The sequence below is a fragment of the Xiphias gladius genome, chromosome 19 (genome assembly GCF_016859285.1).
Source record: "Xiphias gladius isolate SHS-SW01 ecotype Sanya breed wild chromosome 19, ASM1685928v1, whole genome shotgun sequence".
Classification (NCBI taxonomy): Eukaryota; Metazoa; Chordata; class Actinopteri; order Istiophoriformes; family Xiphiidae; genus Xiphias; species Xiphias gladius.
Window position 1 is genome coordinate 29809097 of NC_053418.1, and position 20382 is coordinate 29829478.

The window sequence follows — 20382 nt, forward strand, 5'->3', positions numbered from 1 at the left end:
TACAGCTGACAATGTAATACATTGTCGACAGTTGTACTCTGTATTAGTAAAATCGAAACGATTTTGCCAATAAGAGAATTTCTTCAAAAGGCTACAAGCTGGAGTTTTAGCCTGTTCAAATCCCCAGACAATTCAAATGGACATCGGTTTTCTAGGATGTATAGATCTATGATTACTGTCATCTGACTCAACCCAAATGCACAAACTTATTTGGTGTTTTTCATGTCAATAAGACACAGTATTCAAACTTCACCTAAGGTGCAGCCACACCACCTTTTTCAGTAAGCGCAGCCGACCATATATGGTAAGGCACATTTTCATCTATTAATCATATTGTTAAAGTACATAATTTGTGTTTAAACTTTGTTTAAAGTGCACATGAGATGTTATATTACTTATGCATGTCAAAATATATGAAAGATTTATAGCTTTTACTCAGGATTTTTTCAAAAAACTCAATTGGAATGGCCGGGCGATCTGAATGTCACCAGAAGGGAAATAGGGAAATGAATAGGGAAATACTGTTTTGATTTATTTTGACTGTTCTGATGTGATTTTCTAATGATACAATCAGTTTATAATGCAACCCAATGATTATTTACACAGAATATTCAACTCAGGGGGCTTTGACATACTGCTTTCTGGAGATATTTCAGAAATCAAGGATGTTCTGAGTAGTGATGAGGAAGCACTAAGACATTTGCATGGTAGGGAAATAATAGGATCATCATACAAACACACACACAAACACACACAGTCCTCTGCATTAGCTCTCTCACTCACACATTCACAAATATGTAGCCTACAGGTTTGCAAATGCATGCGCGAAAACACAGAAGCACACATTATAAGTAAACATCTATTCAATAAATTTTATTCAAATATGTTAATTGAAGGGAAACTAGATGAAGTAAATCACATCAATAAATTATATACTTGTGCATACAGTATACATACCACAACTATAGCAAGTAGTCGTATAAATCACTTGACTAAGCCTATATGTTTCTGGAATGTTTGGCTTGCAGTCAATCAGTGTTTTTTAATCTTTCTGAATGAACAGTTTATTTCTGGTAGACATTAGTGTTACTTGTTACTGTTATTAAGGCAATGCATAAATATCAGATTTTTAAAAAGTTTTACTGATGCCAATGAACTGAACAAACCAATCTGGACTTAGCCTTTGTTTTCCTTTTTTTTAATCAATAATTTTGTTAAAATAATACAAAATATATATTCAATGTGTTTTAAAGCATCACTTTATTCATTGATATGAGTTAACTATTCATTATTTATTAATTTAAATAAACTAACGTTTTTTGTTGACAAAAGGTCTTTTAAGACTATTTATTGTCAGCTTTACTAATTAAGAGGTTTCTTGTGCTCAGATTCTCAATCCATTGGAATGGACAAAAAATTAAAAAAAACACATAATAAAGTATTTTGATCATTTTTTATTTGTAATGATTTATTAGTGCATTTGGAGTAGAAATCCACCATTACAGTAGTTTTTTTCGTGTTTAGAACAAAATTGGGTTCTGAACGGGCTAATTGTTTAGACAGTGTGGACTCACACTGTGCAGTTTATCCTCAAGGTGTTAGAGTAGTACAATATGTATACTGTCTTTTGTCTTTTCTCTCATCTATTTATGAATGTCATATTTCATCCTTCATATTTTAACAGAAACAAAATCAAAAGATTGCAACACCAGCAAATTAATCAGGAAATCCATTCTTACCTTGAAGCCCAAAATATCTTAATCAACAATTTTAATAAAATATCAAAATTGACCATGAATAAAAAGAAAATACAACTTAACCACAAAAAGCCAAAATTCAATTTCCTCAAGGTTAACGATCAATCCAGACTTTCTTTTCTAAAACGAGAGCTAAAAAACTTTAATAATAAACTGAACGTGAAATCTAACAATGAATTATTTGATTTTTACTTGGAGATTAGAAACCAGTGAAACAAAAAACAACTACAGGCTCTCCCAACACATGTACACGCACCTACAATAAAGTCTTTCTTCACAGTTCAAAATCCCCTCTTAAGCTGAGTTCAGCTTCAAAAACTATACCCACAACTATGCTTCGATAACTGTGGTTATCGCATAATAAATCATGTGTCACGACTACAGTCGGGTTCTTAAGTGTGACTGGCAGAAAGGACGCAATTCCCCTTTGAACAAAATCCACTAAAGACCTAGTTAATGTCGTGGATTTAGCGGGCGAGAGAGCCATGGCCTTGAGCTCACTCGGTGTTCAGTGAGCTCGAATGCTTTAAGAAAACAGTCTTCTGCCGTTTGGAAATATACAGTAAAGTCCAGATAGTCACACAGTTGTGGCACACTACACACTAGCGGTGTTTTACCTAATTTACACATGGTGATTTAAAATGCTGCTACTTCCAGCAAATACAAAACGATGTTCCAAATGAAGGAAACAGGAAACTGTGAGTTTCCGCGATTGTCCTGCTGTCGTAGCAGCAGTGTCAGCCGACTCTTGTTGTGCCGATCAGACGGACCTCCCTCTTTCTGTCTAATGGCTCCAGTAGGCTGTCCACCCACAGGAACACAAGCTACGAGGGCGGAGATATGTTTCATTTCAGAAACTAGCCGCCACGCCAACTGACGTCTGAATTCTCACGGCTTTGGGTTTAACTGCGACGACAGAACGCCTGTTCAGCCGACTCGAGGAGAAGCAGGATGCCTGTGAAAGGCGGAGGAAGACTGGCTTCTTACCCCAGCAAGGGCGAAAATGTCGGAGTAAGTGGCACTGGTCTGTATTTCACATGTGTGACTTTACGTTTGGTAACATGTAGAAACTCCGTCATTACGCAACCAGGTCTAGTCTAAGGATTTTGCTGTCTAAGTGAAGAGTGTGCCTATGTATCATCTAAATCCTGCCTGAAGTGACTGCGAGGTGCATGTAGGCCAGCCATCAGTTAGCCTGTCAGTACACCTGTTGTGCTTCAGGAGAGCAAATAGAAAAGCCTGTTACATAGGTGAACTGATATTTACTCTGCTGTTAACGATTGTTTTTCGCTCTGTAATTTACGAAACTGGACTTCAACCTAAATCCAGTGTTGACTCTGACACCCTTCAGTGATTGTGATTGTGTCTAGTTTAGCATCTTCTGCAATGGGGATGTTCTTGTGAGATTAGGTCACCTGTGTGTAAACACGTGCGCGCGCGCTGGTTTTACTATACCCGTGGGGTCTGAAAACCGGACCCCACTATACTTGTGGGGTCCATCAGTTTTGTGGGGAACAAAATCCTGGACCCCACAAGTTCAAATGGCTCGTCGAGGGTTAGGACTTGATTTTAGTGTTATGGTTAGAATTAGGTTTGGGTTAGGGTAAGGGTTTGGCATTAAATTGTGATGGTTAAGGTTAGGTTAAGGGGTTAGGGAATGCAGTAAAACAAGGGTGTGTGTGTGAGAGGAAAGTGAATGAGGAGGACTTTTTAGCCCAATAACTTTGTTGCCCTGTTCAGTACAGTGCCATGAACTTCAAAGGTAGTTGTTTCACTAATAATTATGAAAATCGAATTTGATTAAATGAAAAAGGCTATTAAAAATTTTGTAAGCATATAACATTATGTCAATTTGCTGTGACCAGAAGGGAAGGGTGATGATCACACAACAGCAACTGCAGTGCAAATGTGAAAGCAGCTTCTGTGTGTATACCACTGTAAGGCTTCTTGTGGTCTGGCTGGTTGGGCCCAGTAGGACAGAGACTTTTCAGAAGTGCTCAGATTTTGTAAAAAAAACACACACACATTTCTGGCCAAGACTTTTTAATTCTGACCCTTGTAAACACAGGCGTTGGTTACTATTATTTTTTGTACTATTTTTTTCAAAAATTATGTAGGTGTCAACACAATGTTAATTTGAGCAACATTTGGCACAAGAATTTCCTTTTGTAAGTTCTATCTTATCTTTATACTATAATTTTTAGTCCTGATCATGATGCCAAGCTTCTAAACAAAAAGGTAGACATAACGTGGTTTGCATTCCAAGGGGTTTTTGTTTTCTCTCTTCTATGCATCTTGCAATATGCACAGGTCTTGGGTCCACCGGTAGCCTTCATCCTGCAGTCACTGGCAAGCTCAGGCCAAGGAACTGGCATAGGAACACCACTGGCTGTCTTTGCAGGGGTCCTCTGTGTGCCCTGTGTCACACCGCACAGCTGTGCAGTGAGCTCCTCTATTAAAGCCTTGTGGGTTATGTTGTCCTGTTGCATGAAATCTTTGTGGAGAATGCAGGCAGTGGTTGCAGCAATGTCCAGGAAGTGAGTTTCCTGTACCACCTAAAGGTTTTGTGCTGTGTTATGTATTACTGGATCAGCTTGTCTGACAAATCCACATCTCCCATGCGCTTATTGTATTCCATCACTAGTGAGGGGCATGGAAAGAGCTCTGTGGTCCAGACACACTGTCTGGACTTTACTCTTGTCTGCACAGCACACCCAGTGTAGGTTTGTATGGATGGTGGAGCAGACAGACGCCTCTTGTGTATCCATCTAGGGCTGCATGATTATAGATAAAATGTGAATCATGATCACAATTCTCTCACGATTCCTGAGCAGCATATTCTCTTTTTATTTTTGTAATTGCATTACATATTTTCTTTAGGAAGATGGAAGAACAATATGATCATTACTGAAATTTGACTCATCAACTTTGCACAGCCAGGGTACCTGCTTTTCACAATGTAAAGCACAAATGTAAACAAAACATTATATACTGTGCCATATAGTTTAACATGACAGTGCAGACCAAGGACAACGTAATCCTTTTTCGTTGGCCAACTGTCTAGTCTGTTTTCAAACAGGAGCAGAGGCATGTTTATTTATTCCTCCCCCAGTCTACACATACTGTGGTGCAACCAACAATATGCCAACAGTGAAACTTGAGTGAAAAACTGTTTAAGTTTCACACAGCAGCGACATATCTATCTGAATCATTTTGCTTTTTATATCACCATGACACACACATTAGATTGGATTTCAAATCTACCCCGTCTTCCTGTGTACAGATCATGTGGTGACACAAAGTTGTCATTAAAAGGCTTAGGGAGAAAAGGGAGCACTTGGTTTGATACAGCGGATCTCGCTGCTAATGTAAACATGGCAGAATTCTTGTCATCTAAAAATGAGATTGAAGAGGGGTGTGAATCGAGATCATGATTCAAAAATGATTAATCGTGCAGCCCTATATCCATCCACTTCACAAAGAGAAGAGGACCGTTCCTTTATCAAGTAGTATATGCCTCTAGGTGACTTCTTTGTCAGTGCATTGACAGCACTGCTTGGACAGTCCCTCCTGTACTCATCGCATCTTCCACAAGCACCAAACTTTCAAGCAAACAAGCTGACACCGTGCTTTCTTGCTTGTCAGTGCAATGTCTAGCTTACGGGTAATGAGTTGACTTTGCTGGCTGCAATATGACATGATACAGTTTTACAATCTGCTGCACTGCTGTGGAGATGTTTTAGCCACTGCAGCGACTTTAGCTTCTTTATGACAGAAGTTTTAGTTATTGAAAGCGATATGATGTGCTGTGCCTGTGCAGAGTTGCCAGAGGTAAATTAATTCACTTGCTTATCGGACACATCCTTTGCGGGATCGCATCTAAGCTTTCTTGCTGTCCTTGTTGCTTTCAAATGAGAAGTTGCAGTCATTGTCACTCACGTCCAGGATCTGTTCCAAGGGTGTGGTCACAGAGAACCGTGTGTGTGCCATCTTTCTTGGTAAGTGTAAATAGCCCAAACGTGCTTGTGTTTATGGGAGTCAAACAGCATTTTCACAGATTCTCATGCCTCGTAATTACATTGTTACATGAATAGCTCCATTTGCAAATGGATGGGCCATCAAGGGCTGATTTCTGACTCAGATTTGCATGATGTTATTTTTATTTACCTCGTATATTTCTTCAAAATAAATTAATATTCTATCTATATACATTTTAAACTAGACTGTTGAATGTTTCAGAGGATTTTTTTCGGGTTTGTAGGACAAAAAGCTGCAAGATTTCAAGTGATGTGGTGAAATTTCTGTTTTATCCCACCAGTGGCATTGTTGACTCCAGAAGATTAATTGGAAAGCCTGTGGGCTGTGTGTGTGATTTGTGTGTGTGGTGATACAATCTGTAAATGACCACACTAATGACCTCTATAGGCCCCTTTAAAAAGAGATTCCGCTATATTGCCGTTAGGAAGACTCGTAATTATGCCGGCTTTGCTTGTTCACATTGAACATAACAAAGCTGGCAGAATGCTACCCCAGTGTCTGCTTTTAGGCTCTGTTCATACATGGCATTAACATGCGTCCTGGGTGATCCAGTCACATGTTTGACAGCTCCAAATACGTCAGTTCACACCTGGCATTAGAATGCGTTTCAACATGTATCTCGAATGACCAGTTGTGATCTGATCTCACCTCCCCGCTCTCAATGCAAATAAACACATATATCATTTCTGTTTGCAAATGTGTTGTTGTTTTTAACTGGCGGGAGGCAGCAATGCGCTTCCTAAGCCTATTCGGCCAGAAATTAAAAGAAGAACAAGAAGACAGCAAAATAGTAGAGACTGGGTCTATTCCTTGGCATGTTCCATGCAAACCAAATCGCCCAAGATGTTTGACGTACTCATAATATATCTGTATAGGCTTTTTCAAATTTTCATAATATATGGACAAAGCCAGTTTACACGATTTGTATTACTTGTATTTGTTTGCAAATGAGTATGTACATCCGCTTACAAAGAGGATGTCAGTTGAGTAATCGGTACCACCTCCGAATGTGGTCTGAGCGATGGGATCTCAATGCGTGCTCAGTGCGTCTTGGGTGCATTCACACTTGTACTTAGAGCTGTCCACTTGTGAATATGGCTGTCACTTTTTCCAAAAATTGAGTTGGAACAGAGTTCGAGTCACGCAATTCAATCTAATGATTCAGATGCTATAAGTGCTGGAAGTAGTTGAACTGTCACTCAAAGAGTAAAAAAATTAAAGCGGTTGCAATGTCAAGTGACATGTAACAGGAGAAAGCGGTTTAATGGTCAGTTAAAATAAGTAAGTGAAAAATAACTTGTAATTTCAGTTGAAGGGGGAGCTCCAGAAATAGCAGAACTGTCAGTTGAAGTGGGAGATGAAATGTGGTTAAATGTCAGCATCAGTGTCATGTATGAACTTCAGGAATAGTGTGAGCTTGTTGTAAATTATTTTCTTCTGCTGATCTGAGCAAATAAAGAGTTTGTTTCTGAATCCTTTCCCGCTCCTGAGCCATGTCTAATCTAGTTCGTAGACATTGTTTATTCATACTGAATCTAGCAGAGCACCTTCATGTATTATGGAACATGAAATCATGTTACAGCTGAGTCTTCTCCTTTCTAACAGAGGGGGGATTGTATCATCATACATACTGTTCACAGGAAGGCATCATCACCTTCTCAAAGATCAGTGGTACTGAAGTATAAGTACTCACAAGATTCAGTTGGGTCTGCTCCTCAGCTCCATTCTGTCTTCCTAAAGTAGCGGAGAGCCCAGTTCAGCCTGAGTGACGTATTCACACCAACACAGCTGCTTACAGTGAACAGGGAGAGCGTTCACACACTGGCACATATCAAATATAAACGCCTGGCACTGTCAGACACTATGCACTACACTCAGTTGTCAGTTTATAAGGAAAACCTACCTAAAACTAACGCAGTCTAATATAACAGTCCTGCAAGAAATGTTGACCGGTGTTCCTATTATTTTGTCCAATCCATTCAACCAATTAGGGTTAGGCTAAACAGAAACACATCTTTCTATAATGCAATTCAGTCCAAAATTCAGTTCAAAGCAGCAAATCCTAACATTTATAGAGGCTGGAACCAGTGATGTGTGGCATGTTCATTTGATAAATGTCTTAAACAGTAATCTGTTATCAAAATAGTTGTGTATTAATTTTCTGTCAGTCAACAATTCATCGACAAATTATTTCAGACCTATCTGAAGGACTTTGATTCCCTCACTTCCTGCACACTTGGGTGCTTCTTGTCAGAATGTTAGGAAATTAATTTGAGACACTATTGAAATATAATGTGTTTTAAGTGATGGAATGCAAATGTGTGGTTTAGATACTCTAATGTGTTGCTTTAGAGTGTGTGTTTATTGCACTTGTGTTTAATCAGTAATCCCTGAAATTATGGTAGATTTGTTTACGGCTGTGGACCAGATTGGGGCATTAACAACCCCCCACCTCCTCCATGTCTCCATCCCACCCAGTGGCTGGATTTTAGGAACTGATGATCACCTCCCTCTTGTATGTTGATCAGAGCAAGGCCATAATTTTCAATGGAGAGTCTGTCTGCACTTTCCTTAGTGCCTATATAAGATATAGAGGCCAAACAGTCACTAAATTGAATTTTGAGGTTATGATTGGCCCAGTTTCACTAAAGAGATGGTGGAGAAGTTACTTCTGTGTGTGTAAAAATTTCTGCAGTTATTAAGCTGGACTCTCTGATCCTACTTGTGTTAAAAAAAATCTCAGGCATGGCAGAAAGTATGGCATCAAAGGTTAGGAAATTAATATTGTGATTGTTTACATCTTGATGTAATCTCTACCATCCTAATTGGTTGTTGTGTAGAAGGGGTGATTTTTTTTTTCTTTCTTTTTTCCTTCCCTTTCCTTCATGTAATGCTTTTCATCCCAACATTGTACGTCACCAAATGATACACGTGTTTATTGTGAAAGATAGGCAAATCATTAAGTACCGGCTACTTCCAACTCCTTTAAACTGATGGAAGTCAGTAATTTTAGGATTCCAGTATTCTTCAGGTCTGCTTCTGGCTTTATTCCACTAAGCCTATTCGTTCTATATACATTTTGTCATTATGTTCAGTTTTCTTTGTCCTACAGGCAACCTAGGGTTAGCCAAGTGTCTGCATTTTTCTTTTTTTACATGTGACTTCATGTGCCAGCAGGAGCCTCAGCCACGTGCTTTATATATTAGTAAAGACCAACACAGTTGTAACACCAAAGTTCCCAATGTGGCCCAGAGGAGAAATCTTTGTTACTTAAATGATCCTGATCTTTGAATTTCCAGGAGAACTGATTGAGGACTTTGCCTGTTTGAATACATCCCTTAAAGTTGTAAACTATTCCAGATATTCCATGACCAATGAGAACTGCGGCACATGAGCTCAGACAGCTGCCGGGAGTGGCTAACTGATAAAATTCCTGTGTGTCTTTATATCTCCCTCCCTGTATGTCTTTGTTTACTGGCACTGCCCTCTGGCTGGGGAATAGTCAGAGACCAAGGGTGCGGTGCACTGCTGAAATCCAAGCAAACATCAGGGAGGACCACATTTGGTGCAGCGCCTGGTCTCTTACTGGTCTGTGCATACGTGCAGGAATTAAAACAGCATGCAAAACCTGGTATCATTAAAAATTACAAAAATTAGTATATTGCGTATGCATTCATGAAGTCAGACAAGAACATAGAAAGGACTGAATAGAGGGAATCAGGCAGTGGTTTGACATTGAAATACCATGATGAAAAGTAAAGGTTAGTGAATTGAAACAACTTTGAAGCTATTGGAAGGCATTTTTTTTACAAATTTTTTATGGAACTAGGCTAGCAGTTTCCCCCTGCTTCCAGTCTTTAAGCTAAGCTAGGCTAAACACATCCTCGACCTATGTCAGTAATGGACACTAACAGATTGAACTGATGGCAATGTTCTTATCTGTTTCAAAGTGAAATTGCAAACAGGTATACTGCATTTCCCAAAAAGCCACATACTTGGTCCAATTTGGCAACTTGAAAAATTCCAAATTGGGTGTCCAAGAAGGTAAGGTCTTGTTCCACCTTGAGCCTCCAAAACAGCTTCATTGCTTCCTTGTCATAGATGTTCCAAGTCTCTGAACTCTACTGAAGGGATGAACAACATTTGACCAAAAGATATTCTCTCATTTGGTGTTTTGATGATGGTGGTGGAGAGTGCTGTCTAACACATTATTTCAAAATCTCCCATGGGTGTCCAGTTGTGTTGAAATCTGGAGACTGTGAAGGCCATTAGCGATGGGTTGACGAAGCCATGTTGAAGCATTGAGGCGTTCAATCCAACTGTGTTTAAAAGTGTTCACTTTGGACACATAAAAATACCACTATACACATTGTCTCCAAAAGGTCCTCCATAACCTAGCCATGAACACTTCAAATTGAAATATTCCCATACTGGGGACAATTTAGTGATCCCTTGTTCCCTGTATGGATCCATCTGCATTTGTAATGATTACACTCATTTATTCAGGTTTTCCTTTAATTTGTCATCTGTCTGTATACTTTTAATTTGAATAGCCAATTTTTTGGTTTATTTTATTTGCCTTGATCTAAAGTATCTTTCAATCTGATGGATATGAAAGTGCTGTATTCAGTTCCGACTGATCCCATAAAGTTTTCATGATGCCAATGCTTGAATGTTGTTTTTGAAATGATGTCTACAGCAACACACAACTAGCCTCTGAGAGTTGCAGCTGACTTGACTAGTCTTTGTGGGACAGTGTTGACATACGTGTTCTCAGCTGCTGAGCCGGCAGAATCTCTGCCCACTGGTATTAATTAGTTTTTAGTCTACCTTAACTGTTTTGCTTCACTGTTAGTCATGAATACCAACACACACACACACACACACACACACACACACACACACACACACACACACACACAGAGAAATCCTCATACCCCTGGTACCCTGTACTCCATGGTTAGGAATTGAAGTGTTGACCCATTATCATTGTGGATAACAACAATATTTCCTTTCTTTCACATTCCAACCCTCACCCGCTCAGATCAGTTCACAAACTGAGAATATCCTGTCTGAGTCACCTTGTATTGTGATGACAGTGATGCTTAAAGGGGGCATATTTTTTGCTTCATTTTCTTTCATTTATATACTGTTGTGATGTTGGATGTCCATGTTAAACATGGTGAACAAATTTTAAAATGCTCCCTCTAAGACAAAAGCCCAGGTTTCGGTCTGCTCAGAGCGCTTCATTCCAACCTTTTTCTGCTCTCTGGAAATATGATATATGAATGGTGTGGAGGTCCTTAAACAGACTTCTGTGCTTGCCAATTTTTCCATAGTGTAAAGCAGAGGCTAGTCTTCCCCCTTTCCTTCATCATTCCCACTAGAATACTACAAATACTAAAATAAACATAGTAAATTAGACTTTACAAATTTCACAACTTTTCAATCACATTTATCAGGCTACACCAACATTGGGAGTGGAAATGAAATACATAGTAAGCTTTGAAAGCTAAATTTAAGAATTACACAATTACTATGAGCAGGTTGCTTCACTGGTTTCTTCTTGTCATACTATTAAGTGGCACTGGTACTGTGATCACCACACATCCTGTTAAATAGATGTTTCTCCTTCATTCAAGACCACATTAATCTACACGGGGTCCTAATTAAACATGACAGTATAAATTGTGTTACACACTGAATTGGCCATATTTAACAGTTTCTCTGAGTAACCTGATGAAGTTCATGTTCGGAGCTCACAGTTGGAGAGGCCATCAGAGAAGGAAGCTATCACTGGGTGGGTGACACGCTCCGGTGACAGCATGAACACAACACAGCAGCCAGCAGCATCGAGAAAGTCTCGGGCTATCCACAGGAAGGACCTGTCAGGATGACCAGTCTGACTTTCTGCCCTGAGAGCTCTAGCACCAGCTGACACAACTGTCTACAAGAAACCTTTGACCTCATTGGAGGACATGATCCCGACAGAAAGATTTTGGCTGCTTGGTACACTATATATACTCAGTTGTCAGTCATTAGGAACACGTAGCTAAACATGATGCAATCTAATACAACAGTCCTGCAATAAATCCTCCTTCATGAAGGTTATAATTTCCAGTTTTTGTTGAAACTGTATTAAAGAGGTGTTGATTCAACTGTGTAATAATTTTTAGAGGCTGCAATTGGTGCTGTTAAACTTTACTGCATTATACAAAGAAGTGTTGTTTACCCTACACTCATTGATTTCAACGGCACATAATAGGAACACCTGTTAACATAACAAAACCTAGAAAACCCAGTTTGCTTAAAATCTGGCTAGAAAAATCTGAAATACAGTTTTGCTAGTACTCCCTTACTACAAGTAGTAAATATTGGCTCTGTAAGCAACACAAGACTTTTCTCAACGTCTGACAGTCAAACTTTATTACAGTATTGACAGATAACAATATACAGTATATTGTGCAGTATTATTTACATTTTTTTGAAAGGGTATAATACAAATAATCCGAAGCTTTGAAAAAAACATTTTAAACTATAAGTATGGCAATAACTGAGGAGTAAAAACATATCAAGTGAAAAGAGTCCTCATAGTAGCTGCTGATACTTTGGTTAGTGAGAAATTTCCAAATACTTAATCAAGTTATTTTGTAAGATCAGTAATTCTACCTTCAGTTATGCTGACCTGGTACAGAATATTGTCTATTCCATCCAAGTCACTGCCTCATGATAGTAAGTGCTACTGGTCTGATGTAACTAATGTGTACAATCACCATAACACATGGGTACTTACTACAGTACTTACTATACTTTGATTACTTTTGTACATTTATTAGGTGTGATTTCACTAGAGATAACACACTGACCCATTATATACAGTATACTTTCCACCCACATACTGACAATTACTATCAGTGTTTACATACTATGTTTTGGGAATGCTAACATTACTGCTAACATGCTACCTCTGTATCTCCTCACAACTAGGCTCTGTAGGTCATTTCACACAGATGTTCCTGTAAAGACAAAGGTAAAACAGAGTGTAATGTTAACAGTTTGGTTTGTATTTATGCATAAACTCTCCAAACAGTATGTGACAGAAAGATATAAATAGCAGTATTTACGTGTGGGAAACTTTGAATCTCAGATCAGACTCCCACTCGAACATTTGCAGTTGTGTAGTTTTTGGTTTAGAAGTGGTTATTGTGTTGATATTCAGCTACACTTTTTTAGTAGAGTTAAGATGGCAGCCTTAGAGCAGATGCAGAAAACCAGAAACATGGCTTGGAAGTGGTAGATGGTTTCTGTTCAGGACTGTGTGAGTTGACCAGTCAGAGCAGACTGGGCTTTTCAAGAAGGGGGCCTTAAAGAGACAGGAGATAAAATGGACTGTTTCAGACAGAGGCTGAAAAGACGGGTTGCAGAAATAGACACTATGAAAAACAATGTGTTTTATGATTATAAACACATGTAAATATATTCTAGAGTCCCCTGAAATAAAAATATGTACCTGAAAATGAGCATAACATGGCCGCTTTAAAGCTTACAATCTTACAAAGATTGTAAGCAAGTGTATCAAGTGTATTACAAGTGTGTCATTCTTTTGTCTTGAAATTTAAAGTTCTCACTTGGTCACCAAACCAGCCAATCAGTGTAAAGAGCTTATTAAAAGCTTCATTAAAGGGTCATGAAAAAGTTTTTGAAGTTACTCAAGATTCATTCAAGATATAGGAGATTCAAAGCTTTATTGTAGTATGCAGAGAGAACGAGTTGCAAAAAAGTTTGGGTACTCTACTGAGTCCGTACTTAGTAACCCCCCTTTGGCAGATTTGCAGCTTGCAAACACTTTTTGTAGCAGCTAAGAGTCTCCCTGTTCTTGATTGATGAATTTTCAGCCACTCTTCCTGCAGATCAGTTCAAGTTGTAGAATATTTTCAGCTGTCCTGCACACACAGCATATTTAAGATCTACCTACAGATTTTCAGTGATGTTTAGGTCTGGGGACTGTGAGGGCTGTACCAAAAGATTCAGCTTGTGTTTCTTTAAGTAGTTCACGGTGGCTTTTGAGGTCTGCTTTTGATCATTGTCCTGTTGTAGAAGCCAGCCTCCTTTCACTTTCGCTTTCTTGCTTGACTTCAGGACATTTGTGTTCAGAATTTGTTGATATTTATTGGAACCCATTCTTCCCTATTTCTGTGCATTGTTTACTGTGTCACTGGCTGCCCGACAACCCCAGAGCAGAATATTACCACCCCCATCTTGCCAGCTGTTCTTGTCATCAAAAGCTGCTCCTTTTTTTCATCCAAACAAACCTTTGGTGATTGTGGTTAACACAATCACCAAAGGTTTGTTTGGAGCTCAGTTTTAACTTCATTTGTCCACAGCAATTTTTTCCAAAATGACTCTGGCTTATCAAGATGTTGCTTTGCAGACCTCAGACTTTGACGTTTGTGATGAGGTCACCAAAAGGCCTGGAAGACCATGGAAGATAACTAAAGTGGATGATTGGAGACTTCTTTCCTTGGTGAAGAAAAACCCTTCACAACATCTAGCCAGATCAAGAACACTGTTGAGGAGGCAGGCATATCATTAGAAAGCCTATGATAAAGAGATGCCTTCATGAATGTAAATAAATAGGGTTTACCCCAAAGTGCAAACCACTGGTAACACTCAAGAACCGAAAGGCCAGATTAGACTTTGCCAGAAAACATCTAAAAAAGCGTGCACAGTTCTGGAACAAGATTTTTTTGGACAGATGAAACCAACATAACTTGTACCAGAATGATGGGAAGAGAAGAGTATGGAGAAGAAAAGGAACGGCTCATTATCCAAAGCATTCCACATCATCTGTCAAACATTGTAGAGGCAGTGTTATGGCATGGGCATGTATGGCTGCCAATGTAACTGGGTCACCGGTGTTTATTGATGATGTGACTGCTGATAGAAGTAGGAGTATGAATTCGGAAGTGTATAGGGCTATAGTATCTCTTCCAATTCAGCCAAATGCTGCAAAACTGATATAACGGTACTTCACGGTACAGATGGGTAATGACCCAAAACAGGCTGCAAAGCAATCCAAGAGCTTCTCAAGGCAAAGAAATGGAATAAGCTTCAATGGCCAAGTCAGTCACCTGACCTCAACCCCACTGAGCATCCTTTTCACTTACTGAAGACAAAACTTAGGGCTGAAAGTCCCACAAACAAGCAGAAACTGAAAGCGGCTGCCGTAAAGGCCTGGCAAAGCATCTCAAGGGAGGAAACTCAGCATTTGGTGGTCCATGGGTTCCAGGCTTCAGACAGTCATTGACTACACAGTATTGTCATAAAAGTATTAAAAACAATCCTTATATTTACAATTATGTTGGTTTGTCCAATTACTTTTGAACCTGTGAAAATGAGGGATTATGCATAAAAATGGCTGTAATTCCCTAAAGGTTAAATGTGATATTTTTGTGAAAACCCTTGAATTAAAGCTGAAAGTCTACAACCAAAATTGAACTGTTGGGCCTCAAATCTAAGCATCATGTCTGGGGGAAACCAGGCACCGCTCATCACCTGCCAAATACCATCCTAATGGTGAAGCATGGTGGTGGCAGCATCAAGCTGTGGGGGTGCTTTTCAGTGGCAGGGACTAGGAGACTGGTCAGGGTTGAGGGAAGGCTGAACAGAGCAAAGTACAGAGATATCCTTAATGAAACTTGGTCTAGAGTGCTTATGACCTCAGACCTTGGCCGGCAAAGGTTCACCTTCCAACAGGACAATCACCCTAAGTACACAGCCAAGACAACGCAGAAGTGGTTTAGGGAACACTATGTGAATGCCCTTGATTGGCCCAGCCAGATTCCTAACTTGAACCAAAATGAACACTTCTGGACAGATATGAAAATGAATGTCCACTGACGGCCCCAAACCAACCTGACAGGGCTTGAGAGCATCTGCAGAGACGAATGGCAGATAATCCCCAATTGCAGGTGTACAAAGCTTGTAGCGTCACACCCAAGAAGACTTGTGGCTGTGGCTCATGAGGTAGAGTGGGTTGTCCATTAACCGTAAGGTCGTGGTTCAATCCCAGGCTCCTCCAGCCTGCAAGATACTGAACCCTAAAGTGCCCCTCTGTGTGTGTGTGTGTGTGTGTGTGTGTGTGTGTGTGTGTGTGTGTGTGTGTGTGTGTGTGTGTGTGTGTGTGTGTGTGTGTGTGTGTAAAGCGTTCTATGTATAGAAAAGTGCTGTATAAATATGTGTGTGTGAATGGGTGAATGTTTTACACATGTAGTGTAAAAGTTCTTTGAGTAGTCAGTAAGACTAGGAAACTCATAACTTATATAAGCTGCACCCTCTCTAAACTTAGTAGTAGTGTTCTGTTCTATTTTCTTTTAGTTGTGGAATTACTTCTTTTGAGAGCCACTGGATACTAAAAGTCAAATGCATCCCAATGAAACGTTGCAAGAAAAAGTTTTTATTACTCTCATGTATAGGTACTGCAGCAACACAAGTGGCAGGAATTCTGAGGTACATGAAATATATTTCACATCTCAACAGCATACATATTTTGGATAGGGAGGACAGGTGGTTTGAAAGAGGAGTGAAGGAGGCTATCTTTTAAAGTCAAGAAACCATCCCTCAACAGAGTGGTTTTACGACACCACTTATCCCCCACCTACAATACTGTCCTTTCATCCCTTCCTAGGAGATTTAACAACCATTCACATTTGCCCTCAAGTGACTCCAAAAACTCCAACAACTGGCCAACCAATGGTGTTACTTCAGCACTCAGCCACTCAGATATTTGAGTTTATAGGGCTGGCCACGCTGATGTGGTCCAGTCAACAAGAAAGTGAGGTCAAAATTTGTTATACATGTCAATGAATAACAGGTGTTACTAATAACATAAATAATGGCTCTGTTCTATTCAAGAGTCCCAGTAAAACATGAGTGTGACTGTGAGCTAGTGTGAACTATAGCAGGACCCTACCACTGAATTCAGCTGCAATTCATTTTATTAGTAACACCTATGCTTTTCTTTCTGTCACGTCAACATATCTTTTGTTATAAGGGCCAATTATGCAAAGTGAATTAAAAAGGTGATCAGTCATTGTCACTTCTTGAGCTGAATCAGACAGATCCGAATTTGATCAGTTTAGTTACTAGATACCTACTAGTCGTCTAAACATTTCTAGTAGCCTAAACAGTCAGCTTCCTCATAAATTAGGAGTCTACCCCTAATTATACTGGGTGAGAGGCGGGATACACCTTGGAAAGGTCGCCAGTCTATCACAGGCATGACACACAAAAATAAGTTCACATTAACACTTACGGGCAATTTAGATTCGCCGGTTAACCTGACCTGCATGTCTTTGGACTGTTGGAGGAAGCAAGACTACCTGGAGGAAACCCTTGCAGGCACGGGGAGAACATGCAAACTCCATGCAAGTTTAATCTATTTCATTAAAATGTAATAATTTCTTCTGATATTAGCAGAGGCACTCTTTACTTTAGTAGAATACCTCCACTTTAATATGCTATTGGACACCCTGGATAATGTATGGCAATTTGTTGGCAAGTAAGCCATGGTACAAGGACTATACATTCCAGTGGACTCCCCAATGTCATCTATTACAATCACTGTACATACAACTTGTCAGATATTATCTCTTACTTAAAACCTTATTTACACGGTAAAAATTTTAATTTTCATAATCTTAATACACTCAGTTGCAAGTTTATTAGGTACACTTAAATAAAAATAATAGATAAATACATAATTAATCCCAAAGGAAATGTATGCAGTCTAATTCAAAAACCTGCAATAAACCCTACCTTTGTGAAGATTAATACTGTATGTTCAGTTTGTTATTTAACTGTTAACTGTTATTTATGTGTTACCCTCATTGATATAATTAGGTTGGAAAAAATGCAATGCCAAGTTTACAGATTGTATAATTATTTTTACAGTACATACAGTTTTGTGTAAAATGTCAATGGAAGGTGCACCTAAAAACTTAATTTTAAATGATTTATGAGTGATCAATTTTATCCTTCGTTTTATTTACATTGGAGCCATCATTTCCCTGTTAATTACCATTTCATTCTGAATTGTGAAGCCCTTTGTAAAGTCTTTCAATATAAGCACTATAAATTAATCACTGATCATCCTTCTGCATATACTAATGATGACTGAGATATCACTGCTGATGTTGGTCAACAAATACATGTGATGAGTGGTATGGGTAGTGTAAATAGCCGCAACTGAATGTATTGACAGCTGTTCTGTTGGAGAACTTCACAAATAAGATACAATAAGTGAAACTATACTGTCATTCCTTTCACTGACAGGTGGGGCAGGTGCATGTATACAAATGTTTAAAACAAGTTAGTTTTGTTTATATAGCATTAAATTATAAATTATTATGAATATAAATTATAACAGAAGTTATCTCAGGGCACTTTTCATATAGAGCAGATCTATACCGTACTCTTCATAATATTTACAGAGACCCAACATTCCTCCCTGAGCAAGCACTTGGTGACAGTGGCTAGGAAAAACCTTTAAACAGGTAGAAACCTTGAACAGAACCGGGTTCATGGTGGGTGGCCGTCTGCCTTGACCAGTTGGGTAGAGAGAGAGAGCAGGAGGAAAGAGAACATAGCACAATTTAGGTTTCACAAAAAGTATGTGTAATAATAATAAGTGATAATATTAAGGCTAATAATATGACCAATAATAATGATAATGAGACTAAATATAAGACTAATAATCCCAATTCAAACAGTGGGTGTTGAGCAGGATCATGGGGCACAGTAGATGGCCCGAAGCTACAAATCAGACAGGAGGAGAGAGACTAGAAAGCACAAAAATACAGCAAAGAGAAGAAGCCAAGTAAGTAACCACCATTAATGGGAGAGGATGAAGAGGAGGAGAGAGGAGCTTGGTGCATCATGGGAAGTCCCCTGGCAGTCTAAGCCTGTAGCAGCATGATTAAGGCATGGTGGAAGGCAGTTGGGGCCAGCCTTAACTATGCACTTTATCAAGAAGGAAGGTTTTAAGCCCACTCTTAAATGTGGAGAGGGTGTCTGCCTCCCGTACCCAAACTGGTAGAAGGTTCCACAGTAGAGGAGCCTGATAGCTGAAGGCTCTGCCTCCCATTCTACTTTTGGAGACTCCAAGAACCACAGGTAAGCCTGCATTCTGGAATTGCAATGTTCTGGTGGGGTAATAAGGTACTATGAAGTCTTTACGATATGATTGTGCCTGACCATTAAGGGCTTTGTATTTAAGAAAGAGGATTTTAAAATCTATTCTGAATTTTACAGGGAGCCAAGGCAATGATGCTAGCACAGGAGAAATTTGATCTTTTTTACTAGTTTGTCAGTATTTGAACTGCAGCATTCTGGATCAACTGGAGAGTCTTTAGAATTATAATAACCAAGCCTAGAAGTAACGAAATGCTTGGACTAGTTTTTCTGCATCTTTTTAGGATGGATGTGTCTGATTTTTGCAATGTTTTACTTAGGTGAAAAAAGGTAGTCTTTGAAGTTTGTTTTATGTGGGACATAAAAGGACATACCTTGATCAAAGATAACTCAGAGATTCCTAATGGTGGTGTTGAAGGCCAAGCCAGTGCTATCTAGAGTAACTATATCATTACTTCAGTTTTGTTGAGTTTAATAGCAGAAAATTGCTGGTCATCCAGGTCTTTATGTCCTTAAGGCAAGGCTTCACTGACAAGTAAATTGGGTATCATCTGCATAACATTGGGAGTTTGAGTGTTTCCTAATAAAATTGCCTTAAGGAAGCATTTATAAGGTGAATAGAATTGGTCCAAGCACAGAACCTTGTGGAACTGTGTAACTGACTTTTGAATATATGAAGGGTTTATGGTTAACGTGTACATACTGAAATCGAGTAGGATGTGGTAGTCATACTATCAAATGCAGCACTAAGATTTAACACTACAAGTACAGAGACAAGTCCTTTGCCTGATGCAATTACATTTGCAATTACAGTCATTTGTAACTTTCACCAGTGTTGTCTCTATGCTATGATGCACTCTAAATCCTGACTGAAAATTCTCAAATAAACTATTATGGAAAAAGTCACACAATTCAATTGACATTTTAGAGCTGATGGAATTACTTCATTAAATTTAGCTACAGCACTATCAGATAGACATCTAGTAGACATTTTGCCTAGTTTTTGGAAATTTTGTCCAACTGTTGGAGGTGAATTGGTGCTCCTGCATGTATGTTCAGCTCTACGCAGACTGTCCCTGTAGGTCATCTCTGGGAGCAGCTTATTATGACCTATAGTTGTGTTTTATTACTAGGCAACCTCTTGCATTGGTAGTAATTATTACGGGAGCTAAGGAGGAAATCAGGTGCTTTTGTATAAAGAGCAACAAGTTTGCATAAAGAGAAGGTCTGGTTGGATGGATGGGTCCACAAAACACAGGACTTTGACATGTGGGACTGCTGTTTGTTTCTCGTTTGAAACCAATAGTCATTGTTTCTCTTGACCATGACTGTTCCACAACCTTTATTATTGTAACCATGACGACAGAGGTCCGGTACACTTGCCGCCATGGGGGCA

General features: G+C 39.2%; 1 protein-coding gene across 4 annotated transcripts in view; it reads left to right on the plus strand.

Moving 5' to 3' along the window:
- The first annotated feature begins 2461 nt into the window (after window positions 1–2461).
- Window positions 2462–20382, plus strand: part of LOC120805729 (tight junction protein ZO-2-like) — a 129131-nt gene continuing 111210 nt past the window's right edge. For all 4 annotated transcript variants that reach the window (XM_040156230.1, XM_040156231.1, XM_040156232.1 and 1 more), the window contains exon 1: window positions 2462–2768. In XM_040156230.1, the coding sequence (XP_040012164.1) occupies window positions 2709–2768 (60 nt within the window). In that variant the 5' untranslated portion in view covers window positions 2462–2708. The remainder of the gene's footprint in view (window positions 2769–20382) is intronic.